The sequence below is a fragment of the Struthio camelus genome, chromosome 4, assembly GCF_040807025.1.
Source record: "Struthio camelus isolate bStrCam1 chromosome 4, bStrCam1.hap1, whole genome shotgun sequence".
Taxonomy (NCBI): Eukaryota; Metazoa; Chordata; class Aves; order Struthioniformes; family Struthionidae; genus Struthio; species Struthio camelus.
Genome location: NC_090945.1, coordinates 53,808,460 through 53,826,643, shown reverse-complemented (window position 1 = coordinate 53,826,643; position 18,184 = coordinate 53,808,460). Strand labels below are relative to the sequence as shown.

The following is an 18,184-nucleotide window of genomic DNA, read 5'->3' as shown; positions in this document are numbered from 1 at the left end:
ATCACCTTACTGCCCTCTTTTCCCCAAACACCAAGGGCAAAAGAAGCGATGAGCACGGACAGAAAGGCTCTTCCCCATAATGATCACACAAGTCAGTTTGGGTTGCTAAACGCATTAATATCTGATGACACTGTCAGATTGATGATGGGGCTAGACTTATTTTATTCCCCACAGGTTTAGTGCATCCGCCACTCCCTGGTAACACTAGCAATGTGACAAGGAGGAAGCAAAGAACACCAGCATCTGCAGGTTCTTCAATTCAGCCTCCTGAGGCCAAGTCTACAGTCATACGTACATGTTCCTGCTGCCTCTGCTCCTCTTTCCAAACGCAACAATCATTAAGATGCCATCAGAGGAGGGTAAGCGTCTCATAGCAAACAAGTCTAAATCAGAAGCTAGATCTATAGCTCTGAAAACGCCAGAAGACAACTGGCTCCATGTAATAAGACAGCGTGGTCAACGCTGAGCAGATGGATTTTACTGGCATGCTTTCATGCAGAAAGAATTGAGAGGTGATTGCTTATGCAAAGAGAGAAGTGAGAAGCAGGATCCTACTAGCAGCAAAAGGGTCACTTGTGTCCTAGTTTCTATTTCCAGAAAATTATCACCTCCTTCCCCTTCCCTGTGACCATCTTGCTCTAGCCAGATCTCCAGTTTGAAAAGCTAATCCTTCTGCAGGCAACAATATATGCTAGCGCTCTGAAAGCGGCTTGCAGTTTCAGGACTTACTTTAAGCTGTAATCTTCACTTGAAGAGAAAGAGCTAACTTCTCCCCTGCCTTTAAGTATGAACTAAAATTCTAAATAAGTTAGGTTTCTTCTAGTACACAGAAGACTCTTAACCCCCTAACTCTCAAAACTAAGAGGTTTTCTTTAAGCATCATTTGGACTCAGCTTTTACAATCTGTGCACACCCATTTCAGCTGCCCCCCTCTGCTCCTGTAGAGGCTCGTCTATTCAGAATTTAAACAAGAGTGAGAAAACTGCAGCACTATGTTCTTCTGCTGCATGGCTTATTACTGTGAAACATCAAAGTAAACACCACAGAAACAAACTTCAAGCATTCCTTCCCAACATCAAAACAGCTACCACAGAAGTGAACTGCAAACATTCCCTCAGTAGGAAGTCTGCATACCTTTCTGTCATCAGCAGTTCAGATCATGGTTGTATTATGCTGGGGAGTGAGTTTCTCACAGAAGTTTGGAATTAAACAACAGCAAGCATGTCTGAAATGTCTAACCTAAAATCCAGAAAACAGGCCCTTTTTTAAAAGTGTTAACTGAAGAAACAGATCTGGTAGCATGGAAACTATGTATTACGTTACAAAAGGCCTTAAGGAATGAGCTGTTACATGTGGGAAAACCAGCAGGACCCACCCCAAATCCTTGGTGGTGGGGGTTATAAAGAGATCCTGACACTTTCAGTCCACTGACTTGAAAATGACCTAGCAAAATATCACTGCTTTAAAAAAGCTGGTCCATGTGTTACCCTACTTCAGGGCAAGTCTTCAGGCTTCAGAAATTTTGATAAAGCCAAAAAACAAAAAAGTAGTGAAGAGTGTTGATTTTCAGCATGGAACAAAAGACAACCTTCTGGAAGCATTCATTTTCAGAAGATTAAGTTTGGAAAGAACACTAGGAAAACGTAAATTCACTGAGGCAGCCACCTGACCTTTGAAAGGACTGTTCTGGAACACATGAAAACTCAGTTCATATGTGTCTCAGTTTTTGCATCCCAGATCATATTCTGGCAAACATGACCTCAGCAAAACACTGCATATATATACACCACATAAATATAAAGGGGGAGCGGGCGAAAGAGAGAGCGCGCGAAAGAGAGAGCGCGCGAAAGAGGTGACTGTAGAGTTTAGGGTGGCATTTTCTGGACATCAGTAGCAACCATTTCACTTTGATGACGTCTGAAGCATATTAGTGCTTATTCAAGGAATTAATTCCTTAAATTTGCTGTTGTACTATGTATTTTGGTTAGATTTTTCCAGCATTACCAAAACAAGTAAGAGATTTCAAAGTTTATTTCAGGCTGATAGATATTCCTAATTCTTCAAAACAAAAATCATCTTATCTCCCATTATATCACCCTAGCAAACACACATAATAAGAGTAAGCTATCCCACAAAGAGCATACTCGCACAGATTTGGATTAATTCTGCCTTTTCTTTTTTTTAAATATAGAGTTGACACGATAAAGACAGGCGTTTTTTTATAGCCAGTTCACATGTAATAGCTACACCACTACCACTTAAGCAGTTTTGCTGTCTGTTTTTCGAATGTTCTTGATGAGCTGGAAAGCATTGTAAGGCTCAGTCACATGAGACAGTTTGCTACGGCTATGTCACCCCGATGGTCAGTCAAAGTTCTCAAGTTGCTTAACAAAAGCGGGAAACTCATCGTCCTCTTAATTATTGGAAAAAAAAATAGTGAGAGTTTTTAGATATTTAAAAAGTAGTTCAGACAGAATAGCAGTAAGCATACCAGCTCCAGCTAATCCTTACAATGCTGTCTTTCAGATGGTTCTCATAGTTCACAGGCTGAAAAACATCTAAAAAAAGACTATAGCTGGCTCTTTGTTGCAGCTAGAAAGGGAACAGAACAGTCCAGTGCACAGTACCAGTGTCTAAAAAGAGGTTTAAACTTGATCCTTCTGTTCATTTTCAAGAGATACAAAGAGGAAGTTGCATTCTTTTACTGCCAGAACTTCCAATCTGTAAAATCTTAGCTATGTTCAGTAAACTAACACCGGATCTAATGCTTCGCCCCACAGAGTTTACAAAGCTGTCCAAGTTTTTCTACAAAATATCTGAGCTCTTTTGGAGAGAAGAAGAAATAAACAACCCCAACCCACTTACAAGAGCTGAAGATCTTCATAACATGAAAGACTGAGAATTCTATTTCAGCAAATCTGTAATGAAATTCCTGGTTAAACTACTCGGAGACGCCACTTCTGGAACGCGTAAGGCCTGGACCCAAATCTTCCCTGCCAATTTCAACAGGCACTTAACACTGTTGTCCAAATCCTGAGCGCTTATAAGTGCTAGACAAACTATCAGTTGTTAGGAAGCAGGATCTTCCTCCCGATTTTAACCTCACCATAGAAGGTTCCCGGTGTACAACATTAAAAAACTTGAAAATGTTTAAGATACTCACACACCAGTTTCCCCAAGTCATTCTTAAGGTAATTCGTTTCCCATGCCCTACAGAGTGCAGCGTTAGAAGATAAAAACACACATAGACAAAAAAACAAAAAGCCCCCACACATATGCAACAGAAGTTTCTCTTCATTAAAAAAACTCCACCAACTACCACAGAACTCTCTATTTCAATGGATATGTGAAATTTTAAACTGCCATTATTGAAATAGAGTTTGTCAGGAACTGTCACGCAGAGCTTTGCAATATATATTCTTTATCAGATCTTTTAAAAGCAGTTTAAGACTGGGATCTCTTGTGTGAAAGAAAGTTCTTCTGAACTGAAGATCAATTTTGCTGTCAGTAAACTTGCAGCTGCAAAGTTTGGTACTCAAGGAAGAAAAAAAAAAAAACAGCAACAACAACATCTGCCTATCTTTATTCTCCAGAGACAAACCTAATACAAAGCTTATGTTACAGAGTAGAAAAAAAGAGACTATTAAAAGTAAATTCTGAGATAAGGCCAAAGAGGAGCACCCTCCTCTTATGAGACATAAGTGGTTTGCTTTGTTTTCTGCATGTTTTCTTAGCACTATAGTTTCATGGCCAGTTTGGGCCAGAACTGCCACCAAAAGCACAACTCTTCCTGTATTGTTTTTAACTTGGACAAATTCCCCAGTCCTGCTTGCTCCATGATCATACAAGCACTTGTACTCACACATGCATCAAGCTCTTTTTAAACCTTCGTGCAACAAATACCCTGCTTGCACAGTTTCTTCTACAATCTGCAAAAACTTCAACAGCTTCAGACTGGATACGAAAGGAGAAACAAAGCTAATGAGCTACTTGACCAGATAATCCTCATCAGTAGGGTAACTTGCCATGCAGTGCTGAAAACTAGCTGTTAGGTCTTCAGCAAATGCTTTTATCGATTAACTAACTACCTGACATTCATACAAATGTTCACCAGCATTCAGAATGGTAATTGTCACAGTATTTAAAGAAAGCTTGCACATATTCATGTAAAAACATTTTCATGACAGATTTTTAGAACATGAAACCATTTTTGTTGTTGAAGAATTAAGTACAATGTAATCTAGCTTAATCCCTTGTTTTTCCAGACATTAAAAGTGAGACTATTTTGTGAGGGCAATCCATCCTTAAAAAGAAAAAAAAAGGTCAAGGAATTCACAAGATAAGAACAATTAACATATACTAACCCTCTAATTTCTCTGTGAGTTGACAGCTATACATGAGGGCAGGAGAGGAAGGTGTGCTAAGTCTTAGAGTATGCCTCCACAAATTTTTGTTTGAATTAGAATATTGTGTTGGGGGGAGGGAGGGGGTAAATCCTATCCCCATGTAAGAGTTTCACTGAGAAGCCAGAACCCACCTGCAATAATCTATTCCAAGAGAAAACTGCATGGACTGTTACAATTATACCTCATTTTTCATTTGAGCTTGATCAGCACTACTATTCACTTTTGCAATAAGTCGCCCAACTGAAGTTATTCTGTCCCCCAATATTATATCCCTAACAGATGACTCAACTAAAACAAGCAGCTTTGTAACTTCCTCTTTAAGAGGCTAAGAAAACCGATTCTCATCTTTCACGATGAAGCATGCTCTCCCTTTCTTCAGTTTTCATGGCTTATTTAGTAACTAATACCAAAACGGATACTAGCATGCGTGCTCTATCACTGCACAAAGAGAGATAACACAGTTGTATTGTTCTTACTTGATAACACCTTATAGATACATCCAATAGTGTTGTGCTAGAAGCATGAGGAACTTCTTATCCATAATAAACCTTATGTCCATTTCAGAGTCACTGCATGCCATAAGCTTCCCAATAAGTATTTGCATGCTTTATTACCTGAAATGATAGCTTCACCTTTGGAACTACCAAAAAGGATATTTGCTTCTATTCAGTTTATCTAGTATCAGGTGCTACTGTACTGTAACTTATCCTTAGCCTTCCTGTAACAACAGAGACTAGAGACCTAAATATTCACTGTATATGGTGACTACAGAAGTATTAGAGCTTGGTCACCCATTTTTACCAGGAGAGCTGGAAAAAAAAAGGAAAGCGCTAGCTTTATGCAGTCTTATAGGCAATTTTGCCCCTAGTTCAAAAATACATCTCATAGGAAGCAGCAATTTTAGTAATAGAATTTACATTAAGATATTGCAGTAGATGTATAAATACATTCTCATCTGAAGTTAGGAAGTTAAGCTGACACATAACAAAAAATATTTTGCCCAATATGTTAATTTTGCCTCAGTAGTAAAGCCACTGCTGTAGGAATAAGTAACACATCTTGTAGAAATGATCTGGTCTACTGGAAGAACACCCATGGAAAATTGAGACTTCAGACAAAAGGAGTCTTGAGAATGTTTTAATATGAACAAGGCATGAAGAGCAAAAAAGAGCTCTTCAGCTCTACAGACATACTAACAGCATGTTGCATCCTACTTTATGTCTAACCAGATTCCAGCTTTATGTCATTGCCTTAAATGACTAGAAAAACGGATAAAAGCACAAACAGTCAGAGAACTAAAATAATATCCTAGAAATATCTGATATTTTCTCATCCATGAAGTAATGCTAAGTGTAATATTAAGAATTGAGCTAGACACTTAACTAATGCATAAATAGAGTAACCAATCTATTATCAAAGCCCTGTTGCAAGAAATTACAGTCCTGACTCTCCCAAGAGAGCACCTGGGCAGGAAGGACAAGTGAGGTTTGGACCTCTTCACTGAATGGGTTTAAAAACTGTAGTTAAGTATGACGCTGTAACGTAAGAACAACAGCTTTATTTAGTTAAACTCATTAGAACAAAAGCTTTACTATTAAAGCAAGGCTACTGAAAAAAAAAATGTGCCTCCTTTTACATGGTACCAGCTGGCATTATTTCAGTTCATTTCTAAAAAGATCCTTTGTCTTTTCTTAAAATATAAGACATTGTACTGCAGAACATCCAAACAGCTACACAGTATTTTTAATCTGCTGTAACATCCTCAATTGTGAAGAGGGGGAAAAGTTTAGCAAACAAAGTTTTGCATGCCATACATGAGACAATGTGCTAATACTCAGCACAAGCTACAAAACTGAAAAAGTCTAATGTATCGTCCAATTTTCGGAGCTGATTCTCAACACAGGAAATACTCTTAAGGCAAACACTGAAATGCAGCTATTCAACTGGAAAAATAAGGCGTTAAAAAGCATTTGCTAAAGAATCACTAATGTTATGGCCAATTTGCAGCTTATAAACATTTTTATATCATCAAATGCAACACTTCAAAGCTATGTAGCCATGTTCTTTATTAGCTTGGAAAAGATGAATCAGAAGAAAAATTATATTAAACTAGAAAAAAAAAGAGGGGAAGAAAGGGCATTAATTGCTTTTCTCCATTGAAGATAAAATGAAAATGCCGTAATAGATTTCAAAAAAAATCCAACAGTCACATTTTAAGATCATCATGAAGAAGTGGAAGAATAATTTAATTTTCTGTTTCTAGTTCAGAAATAGACTTTGTTGCTTACTGTTAGTCTCCTCAAACCAACTAATCAAGACAATAATTAAGTTGTTGGCAATATTACCCTCTACACACTTTCATATACAAGAACTATACATAGGAGCTCATGAAATTCAGACTCAGGGCTATACCTCAACTAACATCAGTTCAGCCAAGTACTAGTAAGAGTAACACACACAATAAGCACTTATGCAAAGCCTTATACCTGCTGCATGACAGAAACCCTGACTGGTAACAGAGGTCTCAAGGAACTTGATTGATATGCACGCGCTTGATGTCCAAAACACTTGATGTCCAACTGAGTAAAGCATTAGACTCATGTTACAACTACAGGAAATTAAAAATACACTGCCACAACACCAGAGTTACAGGTCAGAACTGTCATACCCACTCATTCCAGAAACAAATTCGTAACATCTGGTTGGCTGGAACACCTCTTTAAGACAGACATCTGCTATTTACTTATGAGACAAAGGGCTTTCCCAATGAGCTTCAGCATCTTTCAAAAAGTGCTTTTCAATGAGTAATTACAAGCAGCTTTTAGTTCAGCAAGGACACCCTGATACTGAGGAAACTAATTAGACTCCAGGTCTTTTCAAGAGAGTTGGCAAACTCATTTAATTAGAAACCTCATTTGAAGACTTCTATCTCCTGGCAGAGAGAAACTAGCACCAGGTGTCCTGACTGGCAGAAACACAGAGAATAAAACCAATATGAAGTCCTTCAAACTCTGCCAGATCTTGGGGTGCCATCTGCCACTTTATCAACTGCCATTTCTCTCCTCCTTGTATCTATACAAGCAGATACCAACATATTTAGATAATTGCAGCTTTTCAAGTGTAGTCTACAGTGTTATACAGAAAATGCTGCCACTAAAAATCACAAGGGTATCTACCATGAACTATCCAGAGAAACATGTTATTCTGCATGATTTTTCTATTTTTTTTTTAATGAGTTTTAATGATCATCTCAGTGTCTCTAAACAGCAAAAACTACATCCAAGTTTTGTTGCCATATGTTTGTTTGTTTGTTACTGTTAGAACTTCCTTATGCTTTACTGGAAACTAACAGTGACAGATACTTAGCACAGATCACATATTCTAGGAGCCACGTAGACAGAAGATAGTAAGCAGAAAAAAAATAATAAAAAAAAAAAGACATACCCCCCAAAACTTATTCTCTGCATCCACTGAAACTGGAAACAGTGATTGTTTACGGCATTACTTGCCAGAAAATTATTCTTCAAAAGAAAGAAATCGATATATTATGTATGTAACTACTTTAAGTTGTACCACAGGCATACATAAAAATACATTCAAAAAACTCACCAGAGCCAAAAGAGGATACGCTTTGAGGTCCATTTCTCCCAGGAGTACCTATGATTTTCAGAAAAGAAAGTGAAAAGTAGTAACACTTCCATCAACTTACCTCTATTAACACTCAAGCCAATATTGAGGGGATGGGGCAGGAGGCAGAGGGAGTCTTTTGAACTTCTTTCCACATAGATTGTGTAGCTTATGAGGAAGCAAAGTTTTTTCATGTGATGTCTGACAGTATGTTTGACAGCTATACTTGGCAACATGAAGTTAAACTATTTGGAAAATGGTTGGTAAATTCCTATTAAGCCAAGCAAGTTTCTTGCACTACAAATATCATCATCACATAAGCCAGGTAGCACTGTTTTATTTTATCCCGTTCTTATAGGACCACAGGCATCAGGAAACAGAATTATCTATAGTAACACCATTGTAACTTTTTTCAAGCTATACACTCCAATTTTACAAATATACACTCCTTTTTACAAATAAAAGTAGCAGCATTCTCAAATATGTTGCCAATCAAGTTAAATATAAATGAGAACATTTATAGTCACAGAGCATAACTACTCTTTCTCAAGACAGAGGAGAGGGACTGAAGAATGTAAATAAAAAAAATTGACTTTACCCCACAGCTGATTGCTTCTAGCCTCACTGATTTTCCTTGCCGAGTGCAACGGCCCAGATGATTTTGGTAAGCACTGGTTTAGTGAAGCAGACCTGGCCTTGGCTCCTAGAAATACAGAGGCTTAGATCAGCTTTATCGGTACAGTTATGTCAGCAATTAAAGACATGTCTAACTTTACTTATTTACAGAAAGTATAAGATGCACAAGTCTCCTTAAATAAAAGTCTTATAGAAAATCTGAAGCTAGGTTTAAACTTGTTTGCTTTACCAGAACTCAGAAGAAATAAAAGATGACAGAAACAAACAAAAAACATGTATAAGCAGAAGAAAATATTACTAAGCACTTCACTTCAGTAACAAATATAGCATAGCTTCAGAAACATTGGTTGAATGGGATTTCTGGATGCCAGCTATCCAGCCTCCTATTCACCACAGGGCCACCATCCACACACGATCAGTCAGCCATGCCTTTGTCTAGCTGAGTCTTGGAAACCTCCAGCATTGAAGCTTCTACAGCCCTACTAGGCAACCTGCTCCTGGTGCTACACAACTGTCTCAGTAATTCACCACCACCACCACGTCCCATCTCCCACTTCACAATTTGTGATCATTTCCCACTGCAACCTCCCCGGCACTAATAGAAACGGCAAACAGAGCAGTGTTTAATACAAAGCCAGAGAATTTATTTGAATTAAGTTTATTTTAGCATCAAATGGCAAAGCACAATTGTCTCAGCTCCATAAAAAATTAAAGCAGACTCTACTTCCACTTCAGCCAATAGGAACATCAAGAGCAAGCAGCATGAAGAGCTAAGTTGTTTCTTTGATTCCTCCCTTTGGAAAATGGGGCAGTGAATTCATCTAGGAAGGATTTCATCTAATAATATCCATTCAAAAAAATACCCCACCCTCAAAGTCCTTTCCCTCCTGAAAGGGGGGAACACAATGCAGAGTTTGCATGAGGAAGACAAAAAACATACACCAAGGATAAATTCAAGGTGCATCTACCCTGCAGATCACCAGCAGCTACCGAGTCATTCTACCTGAGCTTTATGACAAAAAAAATAATTATATTAGTACAATATAAAATCCAAGCAATGACACCTGCCATTTAGCAGAATGCATTAGACTGAGCTCAGTTACAGGCAAACCATAGCCACATTGTTCTTGGATCAGTCCATAGCACAAGTGCAGAGAAATAATTACTAAAGTACTATTTCTACTAAGTAGAAGTACTACCTCTACTAAAGTTCAAAGTACTACTGCTGTGATTTTACTTCCTCACGCTATTTCCCTGGACTGCTGTTTAATAAACACTGGTTCACAAAGCAGCCAAGTGCAAAAGGTAAGGTACCATTACAAGAGCAACTACGGTCCGTTCTAGCTACAAACAGACCCAGATACCTTTTGGAGTTGCTTTCAAGGAGTGTATTCTTGGTCTCGGTACTGCTTTTAAAGGGACAGATCCGGAAGTACCATTCTGACAAGCTGGTTTTGAAGACCATTCTCCATTTTTGATGATGATTGTGGCACTCGTAGCTGCAACACAGAAGGAAGTTAGAGAATTTGTTCTAGACAGAATCTAGTTTGGGGAAAATTAAATCCTAAAACGAGCGTGCTTTACGTGAGGCTAAAGTTAGAAGAAATATAAATTGGAATAAGTATTATTAACACTTTCAATACCTTCTACACAAATAGACTGATGAACCTTAACACATTAGCCTGAATGTTACAAACACCTCAGAACTAGACAAAGCTTTGAATTCTGCACAAGAGGAGAACGTATGTAAAAGTATATTGATTAACATACATAACTGGAAATCTGAACTTGCTGCTCAAAGCAAACGCAGAACACATTTCAGTTTGAATAAGCCAAGGAAAAGAGTGCCATCAATATACGAATACATTCCAACGATGGAATCGACTGTTAAGCCACCAATACAGCACAGAGAAAATTCTGCACTCCTTCCACCCTTCTTATTGTGCACTTCAGCAACCTCTCCAGTGAGGGCAGAGTTCAAAAGAGAGCCAGCTTACTTCCTCTCCTCTCTCCAGAGAGGAGCTGAAGTGATACAACAAAAGAAACCCATCCCCCTACTCCATCTCCCAGAAAAGGCAAAGGGACCCAAATCAGGGGAACAGGACAATAAGCAATTGCTTCCACATGTCAACACATCAGATTTCCAACTAATAGGGTAGCTGCAACAGAAGAGATTTCATTCAATTTCAAACGAACTTAAAGGAGGTTTGGTTTAGTATCACAATGAAAATTTATACTTGGAACAAATATTGAAGATTTAGAAAAACTGAGAAATTTGGGGAAGTCAATGCATTGACTTTGATTTCGGGGAGAGGGGAAGAACACCCATAAAAATACTTCTGAAATAAATATAGGTGAGTACACTTTGATTCAAATACCAAAAAGATACGTATATTGACGTATTAAGAGTTAAGAACATATTTGGTAAGCATTTACCAGAGATAAGCAAAAACTAGTCGCATGGAAAAGGTTTGCACTGTTGCTTTTTGACTAGTAGTTTATAGGAGAAAAAAAGCTGTTCATACATCAGATTTGCCTCAGGTTACTGTTTTACTACGGCCGATTTTAAAAAAAAGTAACGTTAACTACATATCAAATATTGTACGCTGAAAGACTCGATACACATAGCCTTAAGATTTTAGTGTCTATTTAACTGTACAAGCATAAGCTGTATAAAGTTAATTGCTTCACAGCGATGCTTCTTGACCATATATCAATACATCTTCCGCAACAGCAGGAGGACCAGATCTGCTTTGTTTGAAACTTTCTAAAGGCAAAAACCCCTAAACATTTGCAAAAAAAAAAAAAAAAAAAAAATCTATACACGAGGAACAATTTGTATGCTACATCAGCGATGCAATTATTCTGGTGGAGTCTGACCCTGACCAATACCAGATAACTCAAACTAATTTGTTCTAGTAAAGCATCAGTCCTTAGGCATTTTGTAACTTTTTCCAGATTACTAAATTAAAGATATTTGCTCAGAAATCACGGCGGGCATCCAACTGCTGCCTACAAACTGCTGTGCTATTGTCTTATAAATCAGCAGCATGCCAGGGAAGTAACACTTTGACTAAGCACACTTTTGGCACAAGACTAGTTAGGCGCTGTTATGTTCTATTAGAAGCTCTAGAGTCAGGCAATGCGCACACAAGAAAGGCAGACTTGCAAAGTTTAGTCGCATATAATCCAAAGATATTTTCTTCTACAATTCTGAGTAGCTATTGCAATCTTTTGATGAAAGACTGACAGGTATGAAACCATCTCACACCAGCTTTGATCTAAAGGGTTAAAAACTTCAACTCACAGCAAGATTTTTACTGAAGTATTGGAACTACATAGAAATGCAGCTCAAGGTCAATTGTTATGATCAGCTTCCGGAAGACTGAAACACTATTCCCTCTGTATGCAATTACAGTTTGGACTCCTACTTTTAACCTCAGAGTTTAAACATTTCAGCATGTTCAATCACAGTATTTTCAGCTTACTGTTGAAGTTTTCCTCACAATTTTGCTGTTAAAAATTCATTTTTCAACGCTCGCACCTACAGGCTGTATGCAAAATATGCTTTTATTATTTAACATCATCAGCACTTCTAATTTCATGATTTCCAAATATCTCATAATAGTGAGAGTTTCTTTAGAGGAAAGAATCATAAAATTCAAATCCTTGTTAGATAAAGAAAGATTAATGCTGTAACAGGAAATTACTAATCCTTAAGTACATCCCATAACAAAGGGCTGAGCTGGCACAGCACGAGTAACACTGTCTTTTATATACCAACAAAAGGCAAACTCCATAAGCAGAACAAGCTAAACTAGGATCATTTAATGCTGTCCACAGAACTACAATAGCTTTGGTCACGAATTTCCATGACATTCACAGCATAAGCTGCCCATTTTGATCTTTGTATGTCCCACTAATTTAACAGAAACATTTTAATGTTATTTGCAAATACAGATTTTCCTTTTATTTTCCTGACATCATTGTATAGTAGACTGAGCCAATAAAAAACAAGAACAGAACTATACATTAAAACATTACACTAAAAAGGTAAATTTATTCATTCTTTCCGGTATGAATCAAAGTCATAAAAACTTCAGTATACTAACATATGAATCACATGAAACCCAAATTCACGATGCTCACAAAAACCTATAACCAGATTCAAATCATTTTCACTAAGTTCAGCAATTTATCTAAAGAAAATCATCTCAGGGAAAAACAACAAGCCAAAACATCTGGCACATTTAGCAGTCTCAGCAAAACAAAATACATGCTTTAGAAACAAAAACCAAAAAAAACCAACCTACTTCTTTTCCCAGTAAAGGTGGCTAACAAAGGAATAATACAAAAGCTGTAAGATCCCACTATCAGCAATGTCAGTAAGGTAATATCATAGTGGCTTCCTGATTCAGTCGGTGGTATTAGTGTAGAATTGATGAAAATATCAGGAGAAAAATTAGTTTCTGTGCAACTGCGGAGTCCTCCTGGTATAGTCATTTAAAATAGATCAGAGCAAGTCTAAAATCAGAGAGACTGCAGCCATGTTCAACCTCTCATATTCCTCATGCTTGCTCTTAGTGAAGCAGAGTGGAAAAAACTGCAAGCTTCAAGGCAGTGGACAAAACAGATTAAACCAGCTAGCAAATCACACTAAATAAGGAGTCATCAGTTGGATGCTTAATCTGAATAGAGTACATTTCATTGTTTTGAAGCGATGACCCTTTCCTTTGTTACAGGAGGGAGAGGAGGGGGAAGAAAAAAAAAAAAAAAAAAAGGAAGAGAGGACAAAGCTGCTTAGGAATTCCCGATACACTTCTAAAACTGAACAGCAAAAGTCAACATGGCTGTCAGGGTAGCAGAATCAATCTGCTTACAGAGAAACATGTACTACATATTTTATTACATGCCTTCTTATTCCTTCAAGGAATATGGTAGTTTTTCATTTTTAATGAGGACACTACAGGGAAGAAAACAAAGAAATGGAAGAACTTATTATATATGGATGCATACATAAGCTACACATGTACGTTAACACACAGTTCTCTTTTTCAGTCCAAGACAGATTTCAAAGACATCTGGCATAAAGGAAATGCCTTTACCCCATTTTATCTCCAGGATAAAAGAGATGATGCGATAGTAATAGAATATTTCAGTGTACTCATTTGAATATGTATAGCTGGGAAGACTGACATGTCTGACTAAGAGTCAGTTGTGTTGTTCCTTTACACTTTTTCCCCTGGAACTCCCACAACTGCTGGTACAGACCCTTGGTCAAGCTTTGTATTAAAGCTAGTTGCATTATTTTTCTACCCCAGTCTTAACCAAGATGGATTTGGTTCAGGTCATACGCCAGTGCTTATAGTTACATTAGAGATGATAAAAGCCTACCCATTCAAAGTTGCACTTTCCAGAAGCAGTTCCAGCTATCTATTTTTTAATCTCAGCTATGCGTTTTGTCTTAGAACTCTAAAAACAAGATACAATCTACATCAACAAGAGCATTTAGTAAAAAAGATCTGTAATGCGCTGCTCCAAATACTATGACAAGTAATCCATTCACAGCATTCACACTTATGTCTTATTAGACCTCCTCCAAATGCTGCCTGCAAGGAAGGTTCTGCTCAAGAACTCCTGCTGGTTTTGTAATGCTTCATGATAGAAGAGCAGTCATATAAAAATTTTTATTCAACAAACTAAAAACCAAGTCTCAGAGCTCCTGTGGATTGTATGTTTTAAGAAGGAGAGTTGCAAGTTAAGTAAAAAGAGTAAGACCCAGAACTAATAAGAGAAGTAAGAGGAGAACTAACAGGTCTTGCATCAGATGGCAACTCCCTTCAAAGGGATTCTGCAACAAGGAATTGGTGCTGTGTATCAGCTAAAACCCGTAACACTGACCGATACTTACAATTACTGCTGAGAAGACTTCGCTCACTCTGAGTGCTGCTGACTGACGAGATGCTATGGGTTCTCTCCAGCACTGACCTTTTGACAGGCACTTTGGATTTAAGTAGTGGTTTACCAGAGCTAGCCCAAGAGGCTGCAGAATTTTTCATGGAGGCAGGCTTCTCCCGGGGAGAGGTCCCTACACCTGTCAATTGGGGTGGGGGCCAGGGGGAGTGGAGAAGGTGAAGGGCAGGGACAAAAGAGGAAAGAAAGGAAAAAAAAGCTTAAGCAATTGCGTCTTTTACATATACGCCTACAATTAAAAGACTTACACCTATAAGAAACATGCATATAAGGCTTAACGCACGTCATACTTACGTGGTAAATAAAGGCAATGCTTTTAAGGTTTTTAGCTCCTACTATCCAATTCTCCTTGATAAAAATACTGTCAACACATCAAAACAGTCCTGAGGATTTAAAGCATCTAGTTTTACCTGCATACTGACCTCAGGACCAAAGCAAGACCTTGCCTTCAAGGCGGACATTCATTGGCCTTCAAGGTGGACGTTTGTATGGGCAGCCTTTCCTGCATTCTACAGCTTGTGTGTTTTAAGGTTACCTGCACTGGCAATCCCCTAAAAAATGTTACCTCTAACTCAAAGGCAATCCAAGAAAGTGTCTTTTACTTGTATCTTCCCTCCACAACACAGAGTTATTTTTCCATTTTAAAAGATAATTTCATCCTTTCAGGGACAAAAGGGGCACAAGAAAAACCAACTGTGCTGTGCTCAGATAACATACTTAAAACTGATGAGTTCTGCAGAACTAGTTCAACAGCACTCCCTGGATCCACATCCTTAACGGCCACACTGGTGCAGACACATGCTTGCATTAATTGCTGTTTTCAGTTGAGCTTGTTGCATACAAGTGCCCAAAAGTTACATTAACCAACCTATTTAAAGAAGAACATCTATAGAGAAGATAGCAGCTGTGTAATTTTCAGACAGGAGTTTACTGTTGTGCTACTAACAAAGAAACCACACTTTCAGCAAGAAAATTTCAGTTTAGTTACATCAGGCTTCTAGTCTATTCCTAAAAATATGCGCTCAGATTAATACTCCAATGGCCCAAAGGAAATTATGTACACACAGACTTTTTGTGTTGGCACTAAACTAACTCTTACTAGCTCTGATTTACATTTTAGATGCTAAGGTATTTAGATAGTGCTCCAAATAACTATGCAAAATATGCTATTTTTTTTGTATAGAACAAAAACAGCGATATGGAAGCTAGATTTAGGTATGTTAAATGCATCTTAACTAGGGGTATAATTGCCATTTTCAAGTCTGACCAGCATAGCCTCTCTTACTTGAGAAAAAAAAAAAATATACATGCCTGAAGTGTTTTACATTTTACCTCAGATAACCAAATTTCTATTTAAAGAGAATACCCTTCCTTTTATTCTTGCCACTAGAACCATAACCACATTTCAGCTATGCTTAAGCTGTGCAAGAGACAGTTGAAACAACACACATTAGGCAGTTATTTCAGTTTGTTCCGCATTAGTTTTGCTGAAGGATCTCTACTCCAGTATCAGTGATTAAGAAACCATCGATTTGCAGTAAGATCAAGAAAGCATGACATTAAAAAGGGGATGACATGAAGATTTAGGTAAAGAAAACACTAATGGCCAGTGTCTGCATTTCAACAGTAGGTGGTGTGACAGGATTAGATACTTGTCTCAAGACTTCTGTGTCACGTACAGAAAAACAGGAACAGTACTAAAGGAAAACACGTTCATACTATTCCTCTCAGTTTAGATCAACTCAATTACAATACACATTCCCCCTCATCTACATTATATACTAAACATGCAGTAGGATCCTATATAATATTGGTCACTGGATATGACACACAAGCTTCAGTAAGTCATTAAACACGCTTTATCTCAGAGTCCTGCCAGGAAGAGCGCTTTTACTACTTGTTTGGCATTATTATGCAGAACTGTGATTCTACATTGCTGCAAAATCTGAGTAAAATCTTACTTTAAAAATTTGAGATAAAATTACTAGCTATATTTTGGACTTTCTTGTACATAAGTCATTGCAGTGAGTGTCTAAGTATGCCTTACTGCAATGAAACACTTGTGAACATCACCTCAAACAGAGCAGTCCAGACAACAAAACCTGAAGTTAGCGTGACAAAAAGTTTCTGCAACATCTGAATTTCATAGAGCGAACCTGACAGCTTGTTAAAACTTTCCACATCACTTCCTATAAGTTGTTTTTTTTCTCCTCCAAGGTGGATCAACATACCAGAAAATTAATCCATATTAGTCGGATTCCTCTTCTGAATAGCCTCACAGCAAAATAAGGTACAAAAAAAAAATCCAGCAAAACAACAACAAGGAAAAGAGCCACTGTACAAATACTGCCGGTTAAGCTTGCGTGACTTTGCAAGTTAACGTGTTTGCATTTCAAAAGGCAGCTAGCAGAACAAACATAACTTATCAGTTGCATTTTACTGTTTAAAGATGAGGGTGGCATGCTCGATTCAAACTCTGCTGGGCTCTTAAGTTCATCCACTTCAAAAGCGCAGGAAATAAATCCTGTTTTATTTGCGGTAATTTCCACTCAAGTCGGGTAGAAGCAAGCATGTGAATATGCTTCAATTTCTTCTCATGTTGTATGTTCCATAAACATATTTCCAGACACTCCGGCTTCTCTGCAAAAATCAGTATGTGGCACTGTCGCAAACCAGCTGCATACTCAAAACACATTCAGTGAATACAAGTTCTAGTATGTACAGTTTCACAGGCAAATCAAATAGGGGTCCTGTTCACAGATGACCTGTGCCCTTTTCTTAATTCTTCTACTGCTGAGTGCTTTACTTTATTATAAAGCTTCTGTTAAAATAATTACTCAGGCACTCAAATGCATTTTTCAATAGCCCAGATAGAGGAAGAAACTAAGTTGCGACACAGGATCATTAAGCAATTACTAAAGTATTAATAATGGATTTTATAGAGTGTTTAAAAAAAAACAAAAAACCACACACACACACCCCATGCTCTAAGCAAGAAATCACAGCAAAGGTCCTGAAAACAGAGGCAGGAAGACATGATGTATAAACAAGAGCACTGCAAACAAGCACAAAAGCAGGATATTTCGTGAATCATTTATTACAAAGACAACAAGCCCCTCAAAGTAACAGGCTTTCATCAGTTATTTAATCTAGTCACTGAAGTAGAATACTAGAAATATCACATTCCTCAACAGTGCAGTAATGTGTTGGCAATTCCTCAGAAAAAGCGCTATGCAACAACTACAGCAAGTATGTTAAAGTATCTCTTGTATTGGAATGGAAATAAGCAAGGAACAAAGCTCATCTTTCAAGAAGTTCTAAAGTCAGATTTCATATCCTAACTCGAGTCATCTTCCCTTCTGAATCCCACACAGGTGATTATTGTTTAGAATAAATTAAGGCTTCCTTCACATGGCACCAGAGCCTACAGTAAGACATAAATCAGATAAAACGTGGTTCAAATGAAGCGCAGCTGCAAAAACCTGAACCATCTCACTCTTGTGACGAACACACCTTCATTCTCCTGCTTTACAAGATCCAAT

At 37.8% G+C, this 18,184-nt stretch overlaps 1 protein-coding gene across 1 annotated transcript in view; it reads right to left on the bottom strand.

Annotated features, from left to right (window-relative positions):
* The window catches only part of MTUS1 (microtubule associated scaffold protein 1), a 129,600-nt gene that overhangs the window by 64,991 nt on the left and 46,425 nt on the right, over positions 1 to 18,184 (bottom strand). The window contains exons 4-7 of the mRNA XM_068942765.1: positions 14,581 to 14,763; positions 10,034 to 10,168; positions 8,632 to 8,736; positions 8,016 to 8,063 (exon numbers count right to left, since the gene is read on the bottom strand). Coding sequence (XP_068798866.1) covers positions 8,016 to 8,063; positions 8,632 to 8,736; positions 10,034 to 10,168; positions 14,581 to 14,763 — 471 coding nt within the window. The remainder of the gene's footprint in view (positions 1 to 8,015; positions 8,064 to 8,631; positions 8,737 to 10,033; positions 10,169 to 14,580; positions 14,764 to 18,184) is intronic.